This window comes from Hyperoodon ampullatus (genome assembly GCF_949752795.1).
Source record: "Hyperoodon ampullatus genome assembly, chromosome: 12".
In the NCBI taxonomy this organism is placed as follows: Eukaryota; Metazoa; Chordata; class Mammalia; order Artiodactyla; family Ziphiidae; genus Hyperoodon; species Hyperoodon ampullatus.
In genome coordinates, this window is record NC_136925.1 from 53,781,663 (window position 1) to 53,800,206 (window position 18,544).

General features: G+C 39.3%; 1 protein-coding gene across 3 annotated transcripts in view; it reads left to right on the forward strand.

Moving 5' to 3' along the window:
* Window positions 1–365: 365 nt before the first annotated feature.
* The window catches only part of TRMT11 (tRNA methyltransferase 11 homolog), a gene marked incomplete at its 5' end in the record, with an annotated part of 62,271 nt that continues 44,092 nt past the window's right edge, over window positions 366–18,544 (forward strand). Inside the window, 3 exons of one of the 3 annotated variants that reach the window (XM_079716295.1) lie at window positions 366–437; window positions 15,214–15,279; window positions 17,105–17,178. In XM_079716295.1, the coding sequence (XP_079572421.1) occupies window positions 366–437; window positions 15,214–15,279; window positions 17,105–17,178 (212 nt within the window). Of the gene's footprint in view, window positions 438–15,213; window positions 15,280–17,104; window positions 17,179–18,544 lie in introns of those variants that run through there. The other 2 variants (XM_079716296.1, XM_079716297.1) reach the window with 2 other exon arrangements.

Sequence of the window (18,544 nt, forward strand, 5' to 3'; positions counted from 1 at the left end):
CAGAAATTTCAGTTCAGTTTCGAAGACCTGGAATTTGAAGAGTTGTAGGGGAAGTTGAAAGTACATTCCAGGTGGAGGATCATTGGGAACTACACTGTCTCATAGCAACCTGCTCTTGAACACAACACAGCTTCTCACACCAGCTCCTGGTACACCGGGACCTCAAACAGAACGCACCCGGCAGCGGAAGAAACCTCTCGTGGAACTGCGGGGCTCAAGTCCTGCAAGCCGGGAACCTCCGGAGAGAACCGACTCTCCCCACTTCCGCTTCTGGCTCCTCAGGCTCCGCCTTAGCGGAAGCGGTCTGTAGGGCAAGAAAAGAGTGAGACACCCTCGGTGGCGCAGGCGCGCCGTGGGCTGATGCGATGGCGCTGTCGGGACCCGTGGACAGGTATCTTCTGCTCATGGCGCAGGAACACTTGGAGTTCCGCCTGCCGGTAAGCGCCGCAGTGACCTCCACCTCTTTCTTCTGGAGAGGACGGCGGGGTGGAGGTTGGTGTGCGGGCGGAGGCGACCCACGCAGTCCGAGCCCGCGGGCATTGGGCGTCTGTGCTTGTCGGGGAGATCACGCGTCCCCCCAGTCCCTCGGCCCCCGGGATTGGTCTGAGCTCTGCGGAGGGTGTGAGAGAGAAGTCCGAGACAGCCTCTCAGCCTTGCTAAGCATTTTCATTCATTCTTCAGCCCATGTGCCAGGTACCGGAGTCAGGCAGGTGAATATGACCGGTCCTCTCCCTCCTGGAGCTCTTCATCTAGAGAATAGAGACAGCAGACAGAAGTACTCAGGGTAGTGTTTTAAGTGTCGAGTATGCGGGCCAGGTTTCGTGGGGGTTGGCGTAGTGGTGGTGATGGTGGGTGGTAGGGTTAGATGATGGAAAAGTTGGGGAAATTGTTTTATTTATTCATTCAAGACACATTTTCAGAGTACCTGTAATTGAATATTCTGGACGCTGGGGACATAACGATGACAAAGTTTCTATCTTCAAGGAGTTTACTGTCTAGGCTAAGGGATGAGCAGATGCATAAATATAGCACTATGAAATAACGTTGGTAAGTGCAGTGATAGGTAGGGAAATATCAGCATATAGAAGTGAAATATGATCCACCTGAGGGGTGGGTGATGTTGGCCATTAAGATGGCTTCCAGGACGGCATGACACTTGAACTGTAACCTAAAAGAAGAGTAGGAGTTAGCCAGGCCAAGGAGAGACATAAGTAAATTAGAATTACAAGCTATTCATTATTACTGCATTACCAAATATGTAGCAAAGAATGACAAGAAGAGAGCAGGAGAGGAGGGTAGGGTTCAGAAAATGCAAAGCCTTAAATACTCTGGATCTTAGAAGGGGACTTTATTGAAGAATTTTAAGGAAGTGACAGAATCAGATTTCTTTTTAAGAAATCACTTTGGCTGCAGTACGGAGGATGGATTTGAGAGGAATAAGGAGTTAGGAGTTGAGTCTGTTGGAATAGTCTTGTTAGTAAATTAAGAAGGTCTGAACTAGGGCAGGGGGTAAGAGGATGGAATAGACTGGGGAAATATTTAGGTGATAAAATCATCAGGGCTTGGGCTTCCCTGGTGGCGCAGTGGTTGAGAGTCTGCCTGCTGATGCAGGGGACACAGATTCGTGCCCCGGTCCGGGAAGATCCCACATGCTGCAGAGCGGCTGGGCCCGTGAGCCATGGCCACTGAGCCTGCGCGTCCGGAGCCTGTGCTCCGCAACGGGAGAGGCCACAACAGTGAGAGGCCCGCGTACCGCAAAACAAACAAACAAAAAGTCATCAGGGCTTGATGATTGATTGAAGGTGGGGGCAAGAGGGACCAATCAAGGATGATTCCTGGGATGGATATAAGGGTGTTTCCACTTAAAACAGAGAGCACAGGCAGCTGTATGATTTAAATTTTGGTTATGCTGAATTTGTTATGCTTGTGTAACATCAAATGGAGATGACCAGGAGGCAGTGAATATGGGTATGCACAGATGTTGATAGAGCTGCACGTACTGGTAATTAATATTTGGGAGTCTTCTGCATATGAACTCTAGGAGAGAAAATGAAATTATTCAGAGAAAGCATAGCTTCAAAAGAGTGGTGGGCCAAATGCAGGTACTTGGAAACATTGATATTAAGGGGAATTCGGAAAAGGAGGTCATGAAGAAGATAGGCAAGTGTCAGAATAGGAAGTATGTGAGACCATAAAAATCAAGAGGATAAAGTTTTAGGATTTTGCTAGAGTGGTTGTGTAGTTTTAGACAAAGAAGCCAGATTGCTTGGTTTAGTGGTCACTGGAAAATGAGGAAGGGGAGATAGACTGCTCTTAACATAAGAAGAGAAAGTAAGAGATTGGTTAACAGTTTGAGGGGGCCCTAGAGTCAAGGGAGGATCCCTATCCCTCTTGGAGAAATTGGCATGTTTGTAGGCTGAAGGGAAGGGGAAAATGGATATAAGGACACAGTGGGAGGTGTTGGCCTTTCAGTAGAAGGGGAGCGTGGGCAGAGGAGACTTAAGATGGGTGCGGGTAGTTGCCTGAGAGTCTGTTTTCTGGGTAATGAATGAGTCAAGGTTATTTCTTGAAAGATGGGGGACCAAGCAATTGAATGGAGAAATTGCGAAAAATAGTAAAATCTGAAATAATCATTGAGAGCAAAGAGGGAGCTGATGAGCTACAACAGTTGAGTAGAGAAGAACTCAGGTGTTAGAGTGAGGCTGAAAACCCAGCTGAGGGTGAAGAGCATGTATTTGTGCTAGGGTTCTGTGATTTTCTTCAGTTGTGTTCAACTCACTGGCCTTAGGAGTTTTGAAGGAAGATTGTGGCATTGATTCGGGACTAATGTGTTGCTGGGCAGGTGCGTTGATAAGATGGGGTGCAAGGACATAGAGTTTCATGGAAGAAGTAATATTTTAATTAGATCTTAATTGATAAAGGAGATATTCTGGGGATGAAGAGGACCAGAAGGCCCATTTCAGTGAGAAATGAAAGCAAGTGTAGAGGCACAGAGGGATGGTTGATTATGGTGGTTTGTGTGTGGGATGTGAGGGGAAGGAGGATGAAGTAATGGGCACTGAGGCTAGAGAGGTGGGTATGATCCAGATTTTGGAGTGTTATGAAACCATTGGACAGAATTTGGATTTTGTTTTAGATTTAATGGAGAGCCATTGACTCTTTTTTTTTCTTTTTTCCTTTTTAAGCCAGAAAGTGACAAACATTTTTTCTTTTTAAATCACTAAGTGACTAGCAATCATTTGTGTTTTTAAAAGATAGTTCTGGAGTACCAGAGAAAAGATACCACTTAGAGGATACTGGGGTGGAACTAGAGAGAAGCCAAGGACGGTGAGTGCCTATAGTCAGATAATGCAGGGAGGATGGAGTGGTTAGGCTGCAGTCTTAAAAATAGCATCCGTAGTATTTGCTGGTTTTACCTGTTTTTTCTTTCTTAAATTCTTCTTAGTATCTTTCCCTTGTGCCAGTTTAATCTTCCAAAAGCTCAGCCCTCTTTTCTGTCTCCATTATCCCAAGGCTGAAACTCTAGTCTGGCATTCAAGGCCTGCAGTTGCATGGTTTTCTCCTCTGTGTCCTCCCACCCCCTCCTCCCACAAACAGTGCAGCCAAAATAGACTTCCCCATTATTCCCTGAATGATGCCCTCTTGTTTGGGTCTTTCCTATCCCACTCTTCATTTTACTGATTTTATATAGTCAATATTCATTTAGATTTGCCCACATTTTTGTTTATTTTAGGTTTATATTTTTTACTTGATTCTTTTTCAAATGTGCAATTTCCTTTTTTTAAAATCCTCTACCAAAATTCTTAATTTTGTCTTTTATCCCCTTCGATATAGAAAGCACAGTTATGTTAAAGTATGTAATTGAAAAAAGGGGTCCTATGGGTCTGTTTCTTTGATGTATTGTTTCTCTTGGTTCTTTTTCATGTGTGTGCTGGGTGTTTGTTAAATATATGCCAGATATATTTGAAAATTTATTTGAAAAAATAAGTGAGGGCTAGGATGATGTAAATCCTCTTGAAGAATATAGGAGCATTAACACACTAGGATCACTTGAACTCGTTTTCAGCCATTAAGTTCTGTTTCTGTTCTGATTTGCACATATTGCTAGTGTGCTTAGCTTTTGGGGATGTCAGTCTAAACTGGGTGGTTTATCAAACTTCCTTTCCTTCTCATTGTTGGCCCTATACTCTTTTTGTTCCTCTAGCTCCATTAAGCTGTCAAAAGGGCTGTCCACCCTCACAGCTGCTTTTGGAATTGGTAAATGTCCCAGGGAGAGAGTGGCTGTACCTTGAGATTTTTGTCCTCTCCTGGATCTTTGGTAATTCTTGTAATCTCTTGATGCCTTCAAGCAGAAGTCAGGTTTTTTAAAAAATTCTTTTCATCAGGATGCTTAATCTGAATCACCTAGTTTGCCATCATTGGAAGTGAAAGTCCTCTCTCTATACAGATTCTCCCTGTGTATCAGTGCTTAAGTGAGTTTCTTTCTTTCTTTTTTTTTTGTGGTACGTGGGCCTCTCACTGTTCTGGCTTCTCCCGTTGTGGAGCACAGGCTCCGGACGCACAGACTCAGCAGCCATGGCTCACGGGCCTAGCCGCCCTGCAGCATGTGGGATCTTCCCAGACTGGGGCACGAACCTGTGTCCCCTGCATTGGCAGGCGGACTCTCAACCACTGCACCACCAGGGAAGCCCCTTAAGTGAGTTTCCATTGAAACTTTTCTTCTAAAACTGAAGTAATCTTTTCTTCCTTTGTACTCTGGTACAATACTTATTTGCTTCTTTAAGAGCACTCACTGTTGTACACCTCACTTTTCAGTTACTGGATTAAATGTTAGTTCTAGTAGAGCTTATGCTCCCTCAGGATAAATATATATTTATCTTTACATAGCTCAGTGCCTTGCATATATTAGTTGTTTAATAAATATTGAATTGAGTGAAATAGGATCTCTTCAGGGAAGTCAATCAAAAGGACAGTCTACACTTTTGGACCCATCTACTGTATGAGAACTGCTAGGCAGGAAAGCCATAATGAGTAGGTGCCTTTATGATTTAAAATGAAAGACTGAGTGCAAGTGTGGTCTGGTTTTACCTCTGTGCAGTTAATCAGGGCCAGTTTTAGTTGGCAGCTGCCTTATTGTACTAAAAGTAAACTTCAGACCCCTGGGTTTTATTGCTAGTTCTGAAGCAAACTAAATGGATGAAAGAGTGGCTAAAAGAACTGAAAAGCTCGTGTGAATTAATGCATCAGGTATGCATCGGATCATGCCATATTTTTATATCCAATGTCTAATATAAATTCTTCTGTTCCTGATGTAAAAAGCTTCTCAACTGGAAAGTGAATTTGCCATATGATGAATAAAAATCTTGTGTTTTGATTTTTCCAAGTAGGTTGATGTAGTTTAATATGTGTTTTGCTTTTAAATTTGAAACTTGGATTATCACATTTACTCTCACTTTAAATCATTGCTTAGATTTTAGGTAATGGTGCTAATCCTATGCTGTAAAATTTACAATAATCCTCACTTAAAAAAAAACAAAACTCTTAGAACCTTTGTGCTTTAACCTGTTGCTAATTTCTAACAATGTATTCCAAGAGCAGCACACTTTCCTGTTTTAAATGTAAAGCTGATTTCATAATATGGTTTAATACAGAATGAACAATAATCATTCTAGGTCAAGAGACAATCTATAACTTCATTTTTTTCTTTTAAGTATTATAACTTTGTCAGTCTCGCTTGATTTCTTGACTCACTGGACTTCAAGGATAGTGTTGGTCATCATCAGCTTGATTCCTTTAATAACAGCCTAGGTTCTTTGCTCCATTCTTTACAGACCTTACCTCGTGAGGTAGCTGATTCCTGTTTTATAGGTGGGGGAACTGAGGGTCAAAGGAGTTAAGTTTCTTGTAAAAAAATAAAATAAAATCACACAGCTGCTATTTGGAAGAACTGAAGAACAAATTGTGGCCTGACTCTGAGGTCCAGTGATGCCTCCTATTCAAATTTGTGTCACCCATGTTGCAAAATGACTTTTGGACTACCTTCAGTGATTTACTGATAGTCTATGCTAGTTCTTGGTCTGTCCGTGTGATTCAACTGAGTTCAGCACCTTCTAATGCCAGGGATTAAAAAAATGATTTGTTGCATAGACAAAAGGGAAAACAGAGAAGGTACTAGTTGTTCAAACCTCCCATTCTTTCATGGTCTGGGTGTACATTCTCTCATGGTGGCTGTGGCTCATGATGGGCGTGGTGTTAAACGTTCCTTCTCCTAGTTGGGACGAAAGAGGATTGTAGGCACCCCACAGTGGGGACACTTATCTATCATTAGGTTTACTCCTCTGTAAGACCTATACAGAGGAGTGGGATTCTACCTGCTTTATGTTATTTGGGGAGGCAAAATTTGTTAGTAGTATAAATCATAAAGTTTGTATAATCATCCTGTGTTTATCAACACACAGTGATTGCTTCATAGACTATATGTACTATCTGAACAGATTTCAAGTTTGCATACCTGATGTTTTAAAGTAGCTTTTGTATTCTCTTTCTAGTTCTGTAATTTTATCCAGAAAGGAGGTTAATGTACCATAACTTGTACATAATGAATCCACAGTGATACTCCCTAGTTAATCACTTTTCTTTTTTTAAATTTAACATATATTTATTCATCTAATTAACTGGACAAGACAGCAGAGTTAATCTCTAAAGGGACTCCTGACATTTGGTAAAATTCTATTATTCATCTTTTAGTCTTTTAATCATAAATTAATACATTACTAATGATTTTAGTTTCTAGAAAAAGAATGATCCCAAATACAGCTTGTAAACAAATATAGTAAAAATAATTTTCTGTGCTAGTAATCAAAAAATTGAAATAACAAGTTAAAAGTAATATTTTTTAATCTACTTAATTAACAAAAACAGTACAACATCCAACTGAGCAGTAGTGAAGGCAAATTGATACTTTCACCTTATAATTTAGAACAGTCCTTTAAGAAAGTATTTTGGGAGTGGCTTCAAGACGGCGGAGGAGTAGACATGGAGATCACCTTCCTTCCCACAAATACATCAAAATTACATCTACATGTGGAACAACTCCTACAGAACACCTACTGAATGCTGGCAGAAGACCTCAGACTTCCCAAAAGGCAAGAAACTCCCCACATACCTGGGTAGAGCAAAAGAAAAAAGAGAAAACAGAAACAAAAGAATAGGAACAGGACCTGCCCCTCTGGGAGGGAGCTGTGAAGGAGGAAAAGTTTCCACACACTAGGAAGCCCCTTCACTGGCAGAGACGGGGATGGTGAGGGGGAAATTTCGGAGCCACAGAAGAGAGTGCAGCAACGGGTGCGGAGGGCAAAGCGCAGAGATTCCCACACACAGGGTTGGTGCTGACCAGCACTCACCAGCCCGAGAGGCTTGTCAGCTCACCCCCTGGGGTGGGTGGGGGCTGGGAGCTGAGGTTCAGGCTTCGGAGGTCAGACCCCAGGGAGAGGACTGGGGTTGGCTGCCTGAACACAGCCTGAAGGGGCCTAGTGTGCCACAGCTAGCTGGAAGGGAGTCCGGGGAAAAGTCTGGACCTGCTTAAGAGGCAAGAGACCATTGTTTTGGGATGCACAAGGAGAAGGGATTCAGAGCACCGCCTAAACGAGCTCCAGAGACAGGCGCGAGCTGTGACTATCAGCGCGGACACCAGAGATGGGCATGAAACGCTAAGGCTTCTGCTGCAGCCACCAAGAAGCCTGTGTGCAAGCACAGGTCACTATCCACACCTCCCCTCCCGGGAGCCTGTGCAGCCCGCCACTGCCAGGGTCCCATGATCCAGAGACAACTTCCCTGGGAGAACACAAGGCACGCCTCAGGCTGGTGCAATCTCATGCTGGCCTCTGCTGCCGCAGGCTCACCCCACATTCCATACCCCTCCCTCCCTCTGGCCTGGGTGAGCCAGAGCCCCCGAATCAGCAGCTCCTTTAACCCCGTCCTGTCTGGGCGGAGAACAGACACCCTCAGGCAACCTACACGCAGAGATGGGCCAAATCTAAAGCTGAACCCCAAGAGCTGTGCGAACAAAGAAGAGAAAGGGAAATCTCTCCCAGCAGCCTCAGGAGCAGCGGATTAAATCTTCACAATCAACTTGGTGTACCCTGCATCTCTGGAATACCTGAATAGACAACGAATCATCCCAACATTGAGGTGGTGGACTTTGGGAGCAACTGTAGACTTGGGGTTTGCTTTCTGCATCTGATTTGTTTCTGGTTTTATGTTTATCTTAGTTTAGTATTAAAAGCTTATTATCATTGGTAGATTTGTTTATTGATTTGGTGGTTCTCTTCCTTTTTAAATTTTATATATATATATATTTTTTTTCCTTTTTCTCTTTTTGTGAGTGTGTATATGTATGATTCTATGTGTGATTTTGACTGTACAGATTGGCTTTTGCCATTTGTCCTAGGGTTCTGACTGTCTGTTTTTTTGCTGTAGTTTTTAGTACTTGTTATCATTGGTGGATTTGTTTTTTGGTTTGGTTGCTCTCTTCTTTCTTTCCTTCTTTTTTTTTTATTACTTTTTAATTTTTTTATTTTTAATAGTTTTTTTCTATTTAATAACTTTATTTTATTTTTTCCTTTCTTTCTTTCTTTTTTTTTCCTCCCTTTTCTTCTGAGCCATGTGGCTGACAGGGTCTTGGTGCTCCAGCTGGGTGTCAGTCCTGAGCCTCGGAGGTGGGAGAGCCGAGCTAAGGACATTGGACCACCAGAGACATCCCGGCCCCACATAATATCAAACGGCAGAAACTCTCCCAGAGATCACCATCTCAACACTAAGACCCAGCTCCACTGAACGACCAGCAAGCTACAGTGCTGGACACCCTATACTGAACAACTAGCAAGACAGGAACACAAACCCACCTTTAGCAGAGAGGCTGCCTAAAATCGTAATAAGTTCACAGACACCCCAAAACACACCACCAGACGTGGTCCTGCCCACCATAAAGACAAGATCCAGCCTCATCCACCAGATGAGGCACCAGTTCTACACAACCCTCTGAACCAGCCTACACAACCAGGAGGCCAACACAACCCTCTGAACCACCAGGAAGCCTACACAACCCTCTGAACCAACCTTACCCACTGGGAGCAGACATCAAAAACAATGGGAACTACGAACCTGCAGCTTGCAAAAAGGAGACCCCAAACACAGTAAGTTAAGCAAAATGAGAAGACACAGAAATACGCAGCAGATGAAGGAGCAAGGTAAAAACCCAGCAGACCAAACAAATGAAGAGGAAATAGGCAGTCTACCTGAAAAAGAATTCAGGATAATAATAGTAAAGATGATCCAAAATCTTGGAAGTAGAATGGAGGAAATACAAGAAACGTTTAACAAGGACCTAGAAGAACTAAAGAGCAAACAAACAATGATGAACAACACAATAAATAAGATTAAAAATTCTCTAGAAGGAGTCAATAGCAGAATAACTGAGCCAGAAGAACGGGTAAGTGACCTGGAATATAAAATAGTGGAAATAACTACCGCAGAGCAGAATAAAGAAAAAAGAATGAAAAGAATTGAGGACAGTCTCAGAGACCTCTGAGACAACATTAAATGCACCAACATTCGAATAGGGGTTCCAGAAGAAGAGAAAAAAAAAAGGGACTGAGAAAGTATTTGAAGAGATTATAGTTGAAAACTTCCCTAATATGGGTAAGGAAATAGTCAAGTCCAGGAAGCCCAGAGAGTCGCATACAGGATAAACCCAAGGAGAAACACGCCAAGACACATATTAATCAAACTATCAAAAATTAAATACAAACAAAAAATAGTAAAAGCAGCAAGGAAAGAGCAACAATAAACATACAAGGGAATCCCCATTAGGTTAACAGCTAATCTTTCAGCAGAAACTCTGCAAGCCGGAAGGGAGTTGCAGGACATATTTAAAGTGATGAAAGGGAAAAACCTACAACAAAGATTACTCTACCCAGCAAGGATCTCATTCAGATTCGATGGAGAAATTAAAACCTTTACCGACAAGCAAAAGCTAAGAGAATTCAGCACCACCAAACCAGCTTTATGACAAATGCTAAAGGAACTTCTCTAGGCTGGAAACACACAGAAGGAAAACACTTACAGTAACAAACCCAAAACAATTAAGAAAATGGTAATAGAAACATACATATCGATAACTACCTTAAATGTAAATGGACTAAATGCTCCAACCAAAAGACATAGACTGGCTGAATGGTTACAAAAACAAGACCTGTACATATGCTGTCTACAAGAGACCCACTTCAGACCTAGGGACACATACAGACTGAAAGTGAGGGGATGGAAAAAGTGAAAGTGAGGGGATGGAAAAAGATATTCCATGAGAATGGAAATCAAAAGAAAGCTGGAGCAGCAATTCTCATATCAGACAAAATAGACTTTAAAGTAAAGAATGTTACAAGAGACAAAGAGGACACTACATAATGATCAAGGGATCAATCCAAGAAGAAGATATAACAATTGTAGATATTTATGCACTCAACATAGGAGCATCTCAATACATAAGGCAAATGTTAACAGCTATAAAAGGGGAAATTGACAGTAACACAATAATAGTAGGGGACTTTAACACCCCGCTTTCACCAATGGACAGTTCACCCAAAATGAAAATAAATAAGAAAACACAAGCTTTAAATGATACATTAAACAAGATGGACTTAATTGATACTTATAGGACATTCCATCTAAAAAACAGCAGATAACACTTTCTTCTCAAGTGCTCATGGAACATTCTCCGGGATAGATCATATCTTGGGTCACAAATCAAACCTTGGTAAATTTAAGAAACTTGAAATCATATCAAGTTTCTTTTCCAACCACAACACTATGGAGTTAGATATCAATTACAGGAAAAAAATCTGTAAAAAATACTAACACATGTAGGCTAAACAATACACTACTGTATAACCAAGAGATTACTGAAGAAATCAAAGAGGAAATAAAAAAATACCTAGAAACAAATGACAATGAAAACATGATGACCCAAAACGTATGGGAAGCAGCAAAAGCAGTTCTAAGAGGGAAGTTTATAGCAATACAGTCCTACCTCAAGTAACAAGAAACATCTCAAATAAACAACCTAACCTTACACCTAAAGCAATTAGAGAAAGAAGAACAAGAAAACCCCAAAGTTAGCAGAAGGAACGAAATCATAAATATCAGACCAGAAATAAATGAAAAAGAAATGAATGAAATGATAGCAAAGACAATCATAACAGCTGGTTCTTTGAGAAGATAAACAAAATTGATAAACCATTAGCCAGACTCATCTAGAAAAAAAGGGAGAAGACTCAAATCAACAGAATTAGAAAGGAAAAAGGAGAAGTAACAACTGACACTGCAGAAATTCAAAAGATCATGAGAGATTACTACAAGCAACTATATGCTAATAAAATGGACAACATGGAAGAAATGGACAAATTCTTAGAAAAGCACAACCTTCTGAAATTGAACCAGAAAGAAATAGAAAACATAAACAGACCAATCACAAGCACTGAAATGGAAACTGATTAAAAATCTTCCAACAAACAAAAGCCCAGGACTAGATGGATTCACCGGCAAGTTCTATCAAACATTTAGAGAAGAACTAACACCTATCCTTCTCAAACTCTTCCAAAATATAGCAGAGGGAGGAACACTCCCAAACTCATTCTGTGAGGCCACCATCACCCTGATACCAAAACCAGACAGAGATGCCACAAAAAAAGAAAACTACAGGCCAATATCACTGATGAACATAGATGCAAAAATCCTCAACAAAAATACTAGCAAACAGAATCCAACAGCACATTAAAAGGATCATACACCATGATCAAGTGGGGTTTATCCCAGGAATGCAAGGATTCTTCAATATATGCAAATCAATCAATGTGATACAAAATATTAACAAATTGAAGAATAAAAACCATATAATCATCTCAACAGATGTAGAAAAAGCTCTCGAGAAAATTCAACACCCATTTATGATAAAAACCCTGCAGAAAGTAGGCATAGAGGGAACTTACCTCCACATAATAAAGGCCATATATGACAGACCCACAGCCAACATCGTCCTCAATGGTGAAAAACTGAAATTATTTCCACTAAGATCAGGAACAAGGCAAGGTTGCCCACTCTCACCACTATTATTATGCATAGTTTTGGAAGTTTTAGCCACAGCAGTCAGAGAAGAAAAAGAAATAAAAGGAATCCAAGTCGGAAAAGAAGAAGTAAACCTGTCACTGTTTGCAGATGACATGATACTACACATAGAGAATCCTAAAGACGCTACCAGAAAACTACTAGAGCTAATCAATGAATTTGGTAAAGTAGCAGGATACAAAATTAATGCACAGAAATCTCTTGCATTCCTATACACTAATGATGAAAAATCTGAAAGAGAAACTAAGGAAACACTCCCATTTACCATTGCAACAAAAAGAATAAAATACCTAGGAATAAACCTACCTAAGGAGACAAAAGACCTGTATGCAGAAAATTATAAGACACTGATGAAAGAAATTAAAGATGATACAAACAGATGGAGAGATACACCATGTTCTTGGATTGGAAGAATCAACATTGTGAAAATGACTATACTACCCACAGCAATCTACAGATTCAATGCACTCACTATCAAACTACCAATGGCATTTTTCACAGAACTAGAACAAAAAATTTCACAATTTGTATGGAAACACAAAAGACCCCGAATAGCCAAGGCAATCTCGAGAAAGAAAAATGGAGCTGGAGGAATCAGGCTCCCTGACTTCAGACTATACTGCAAAGCTACAGTAATCCAGACAATATGGTACTGGCACAGAAACAGAAATATAGATCAATGGAACAGGATAGAAAGCCCAGAGATAAACCCATGCACATATGGTCACCTTATCTTTGATAAAGGAGGCAAGAATATACAGTGGAGAAAAGACAGCCTCTTCAATAAGTGGTGCTGGGAAAACTGGAGAGCTACATGTAAAAGAATGAAATTAGAATGCTCCCTGACAGCATACACAAAAATAAACTCAAAATGGATTAAAGATCTAAATGTAAGGCGAGACACTCTAAAACTCTTAGAGGATAACATAGGCAGAACACTTCATGATGTAGATCACAGCAAGATCCTTTTTGACCCACCTCCTAGAGAAATGGAAATAAAAACAAAAATAAACAAATGGGACCTAATGAAACTTAAAAGCTTCTGCACAGCAAAGGAAACCATAAACAAGACAAGAACACAGCCATCAGCATGGGAGAAAATATTTACAAATGAAGCAACTGACAAAGGATTAATCTCCAAAATATACCAGCAGCTCATGCAGCTCAATATCAAAAAAACAAACAACCCAATCCAAAAATGGGCAGAAGACCTAAATAGACATTTCTCCACAGAAGATATACAGATTGCCAACAAACACATGAAAGGATGCTCAACATCACTAATCATTAGCGAAATGCAAGTCAAAACTACAATGAGGTATCACCCCACACCAGTCAGAATGGCCATCATCAAAAAATCTACAAACAATAAAAGCTGGAGAGGGTGTGGAGAAAATGGAACCCTTCTTGCACTGTTGGTGGGAATGTAAATTGATTCAGCCACTATGGAGAACAGTATGGAGGTTCCTTAGAAAACTAAAAATAGAACTACCGTACAACCCAGCAATCCCACTACTGGGCATATACCCTGAGAAAACCGTAATTCAGAAAGAATCATGTACCACAGTGTTCATTGCAGCTCTATTTACAATAGACAGGACATGGAAGCAACCTAAGTGTCCGTTGACAGATGAATGGATAAAGAAAATGTGACACATATATACAATGGAATATTACTCAGCCATAAACAGAAAGAAAATTGAGTTACTTGTTGTGACATGGATGGACCTAGAGTCTCATACGGAGTTAAGTAAGTCAGAAAGAGAAAAACAAATACCGTATGCTAACACATATATATGGAATCTAAAAAAAAAAGTTCTGAAGAACCTAGGGGCAGGACAGGAATAAAGACGCAAATGTAGAGAATGGAAGTGAGGACACGGGGAGGGGGAAGGGTAAGCTGGGACAAAGTGAGAGAGTGGCATGGACATATATAGACTACCAAATGTAAAATAGATAGCTAGTGGGAAGCAGCTGCATAGCACAGGGTGATCAGCTCTGTGCTTTGTGTCCACCTAGAGTGGTGTGATAGAGAGGGTAGGAGGGAGACGCAAGAAGGAGGGGATATGGGGATATATGTATATGTATAGGTGATTTACTTTGTTATACAGCAGAAACTAACACACCATTGTAAAGCAATTACACTCCAATAAAGATGTTAGAAATAAAAAACGTATTTTGGCCGCATATACTCTAAGAAGCCATAAAATTTTTCACATCTCTGAGTATAGTAATGCTAGTTTAAAGAAACAGTCTCAAATGGAAAAAGCCATATATTTGTGAAAATAAGTATTTAGCTTTGTTTTAAACTGATAAAATTGAAAACACCTAAATGTCCAACATAAAGTATATTGTTTCCTACTGAAAAATTTGCAGTCCTGATGCCAAGGAAGAAAATGTTTATGATATTAATATTCAAAGGGAAAACACAGGAATCCTAAACATCATTACAAACATGTTTTTTCTTTTCTGAACATCCTCAAATCATCTAATTTATTTGTATTGATCCATTGTCAGATTTACTAATGTATTGTTTTTGTAATCTGCTTTTTCCTTTTAAAAATCAGGGCATTTTCTCAAAGTTTTTTGGCAATGCTTTTTTTTTTTCTTTTTTCTAAAATTTCTCAGAAATTACTTACCATGATTGTGACTGTAAAAGTTTTTTAGAACCCAGAGTTGTAATTTGTCTAGTATTGACATTTAAACACCTTAAGTAGATAATCTGCTCTTCTTGTGTGTGTGTTATAACTGCATCTTTTTTTTTTTTTTTGTGGTACGCGGGCCTCTCACTGTTGTGGCCTCTCCCGTTGCGGAGCACAGGCTCCGGATGCGCAGGCTCAGCAGCCATGGCTCACGGGCCCAGCCGCTCCGCGGCATATGGGATCCTCCCAGACCGGGGCACGAACCCGTATCCCCTGCATCGGCAGGCGGACTCTCAACCACTGCGCCACCAGGGAGGCCCATAACTGCATCTTAATAGACTTTAAGTTCCCTGTGTTAAAATGTATTCTCTCTCTGATATTTTCAATATAGGAAATAAAGTCTCTGCTTTCACTTTTTGGAGGTCAGTTCACCAATAGTCAGGAAACTTATGGAAAGGTAAGTTGAATTTGTATTTTTCATTAGACCATATGTAGAACCTTGGATTTAAAGAGAAGAACTCAAAATCTTAAATTTATATTTTTATGGTTACTTGTGTCTGATTTTAGGGGCAATTGAATAAAAAGGATATTTTAGAGAAATTTTGGTTTTGGAAAGTTAGATTTATTTCCAGTATTCACTTATTTTATTAGTTTTTAAATTGTAGTTCAACAGTTTTACCATAATTTATATCTGTTGCTTCACTGGAAAAAGGGCTGTCTTCTATTGATGAGGTATAATTAGAGTTTAGAATTTAGCTGAATTTCAGGCTTATATTGGTACTCATTTTAAAATTTGAAATTGTGCATGTGTGAAATTTTGAGTTTATTTATATATTTTGTATTTGACGGTTTATCAGTGTATTAGAGGAGTGTGGAAAATAGAAAAAGAAAAAATCATTCACAATTCTTCTTCCTTGACATGACATAATTTGGGGATACTGTCTTCTAGTCTTTTTTCGTATACGTTTTTTCCCCTCAGTGGTATTGCTACCAGTGAACTTCTGCATCTCTTTTTCATTTGATAGCATTAATACAGGCACATATTTCTGCATAGCTTTCATTACTAACAGGGCTGTGTAATATTTTCCATCGATTAGCTCTGCCGTAATTTATCTAATGATTTCATTTCATTCAGGTTGCTTTTAAATTTTTCCTAATAAAAATAATACTGACATGACCATCTTTTCTCCTGTTTGGATTATTTTGAATTTTTCTGTAGGGTAGTGTAAATATTGGAATAAAGGCTGGGTGTGGCAGGGAGGACTTTTCACAAAAGATGAGAGAACTTAAGTTGAAAGTCTTCTGGTGTTGGACTTGTGCTCCTGAATGAATTTCACTTATTGAGGGAGGAGGAAAAGAGGGAGAGTGTGGATATAACTGGGTGAGGGTGTTAAACTGAGGTTAGGATCCTGCTACATTTTGCTGCATTCTGGCAAGTGGTTATCTGGGTGGAGCACAGAAGTGCTTATAATCTTGGGTATTAAAACCCGCTGATGCACTTGGAACTTTTTTCCTTAGATAAAATAATAAAAATAAATAATAATTTTTTTTTTTTTTTTTTTTTTTGCTGTAAGTGGGCCTCTCACTGCTGTGGCCTCTCCCATTGTGGAGCACAGGCTCTGGACGCGCAGGCTCAGCGGCCATGGCTCACGGGCCCAGCTGCTCTGCGGCATGCAGGATCCTCCCAGACCGGGGCATGAACCTGTGTCCCCTCCATCGGCAGGCGGACTCTCAACCACTGTGCCACCAGGGAAGCCCAATAAATGATAATTTAATAATATACTGTATAATTTTCCATCATAGTTATTGCAGAGACAATAACTATGTTTCCCACCCCCTCGGGTGGCCACAACTACCTAGAAAAAATGGGATCATTCAAAGAAATACATTACTTAGTAGTTAAAAATAAAATAGCTGTGTTATAAGAAATAATTAGCAACAATAAAAAATTCTGAGATTATATTTTGGAGTAAAATACTCATTAATTCTTGATCAAACTATATAAGAGCAAATACAAAATTAACCTGAAGTTTAAATATCCTTAAATTTGCTGATGTTTTCATTTATACAGTCATTTATAAAAGTGTTCTGATATTGAACTGTATTATCTTAACAGGTTACCTATTAAAATAATTTACTTTTTTTTTTAACTTGGAGCAATTTTTATTTTAGTGTCAAATCAGATATTCTTACATAAAAGTAGCAGATAGGAATCTCTCCTTATTGACTTCTTAAATGAAAGCATATGAGGCCATAAAACCATATATTGTTGTTTCTTTCAGTCTCCTTTTTGGATTCTTAGCATTCCCTCTGAAGATATTGCCAGAAACTTAATGAAACGGACAGTGTGTGCCAAGTAAGAAAAACTTATAGTGTCCTCCTGCATGAGTGTAAACCAGACTTCTCATAACTACTCTGTCCTATTTTTTGCTTATGTTGGCAGAAGGTAGAAGGGGTTGATTGTTTGGGGAGCTCAGCTTAGCTTGTAGTTACATGTATTTGCCACTGGATGGTGGTAGGAGAACAGAGGAGAGTTATCTGCTGGAACTGAGGGTGAGAGAATTTCAGTGGCGAAATGCAGAAACACTTGCTTTAGAATAATTTTTTTTAAACTTCTACATTAAGCAAACATATGGTGTAAGATGTAAATGCTATGTTATTACATAGGATAAATGCCACATTTAATTATAACCAAAGTATTGAAAACCTAAAAATGTTTTTCTTATAGATGGTTTTTAGTTAGATGAACAGATTGGTGAAGTGTAAGATGACAAAAAATGAGGACTACCATAAAGTATGTTTTCTGTTTTATTTGTTAGAGGAACTCTGATTATCATATCTTGGTATGGATTAATATAATGATGTCATCCTTATTTATCCTGCCTGAGTGTTTTCTAGCTTTTATCATTAGTATCTGTTCTTTTTTCATTTCTTTTCTTTCTTTCATTTTTTTTTTTTATTGTTGGAGAATTCTATCTTTGGGTTTGAAAATTAAACTGCATTTTTAGCTACCATTTTAAGAACTGAACAACTTATGTTATCCTTGAGTTGCTTTTTTTTTTTTACATGCCCCCTGCCCCCAAACATTTCTGAAAACTTCTTTTTGCTTAGAAATTACAATGTTTAATAATGCAGTGCAAATAAGAATTTACATATATCTAGTTCTGTTAGCATGGTTAGCAATACTTTATAGCATAGTATGTCATTGCTATATTATTGAATAGACTACAACCCACATATTAAATTTATCCTATTGAAAACTAGCTGCAGTGCTAAATCTAATCTCATAAATTGAGGCTTGTTGATGGGTCTTACTTAGTCAATAAAAATGACTAGAAAGCAGAAACAGAACTAAGAAACACATCCTTTGAATAATTATTACTCTACATTAGCGTATTAAAATTTATGGCTCTAAGAGGTGTTTGAATTCCAAAGATAAAGCTTATAGGTTTAAAATAGCTACTTGAGAACCAGAACTTGTATACTTCCTTCAAAGCTCATATCTCCTGATGAATATATTTGAGTAATGGTACAATAAATAGTTGTGTAATAGTTGTATAACATTATGAAATAATGTCCCTGGCTGCTTTTTAGTCCTGTATATTTTGCATAGCTGAGGTTATACCTTAAGTGATAACTAAGTAAGAACAGTATTACTGCAGAGGCCCTCTCTCTATAAATTTAATAGAAATGGGGGAATTCATTTTCAGAGGATAAAATTT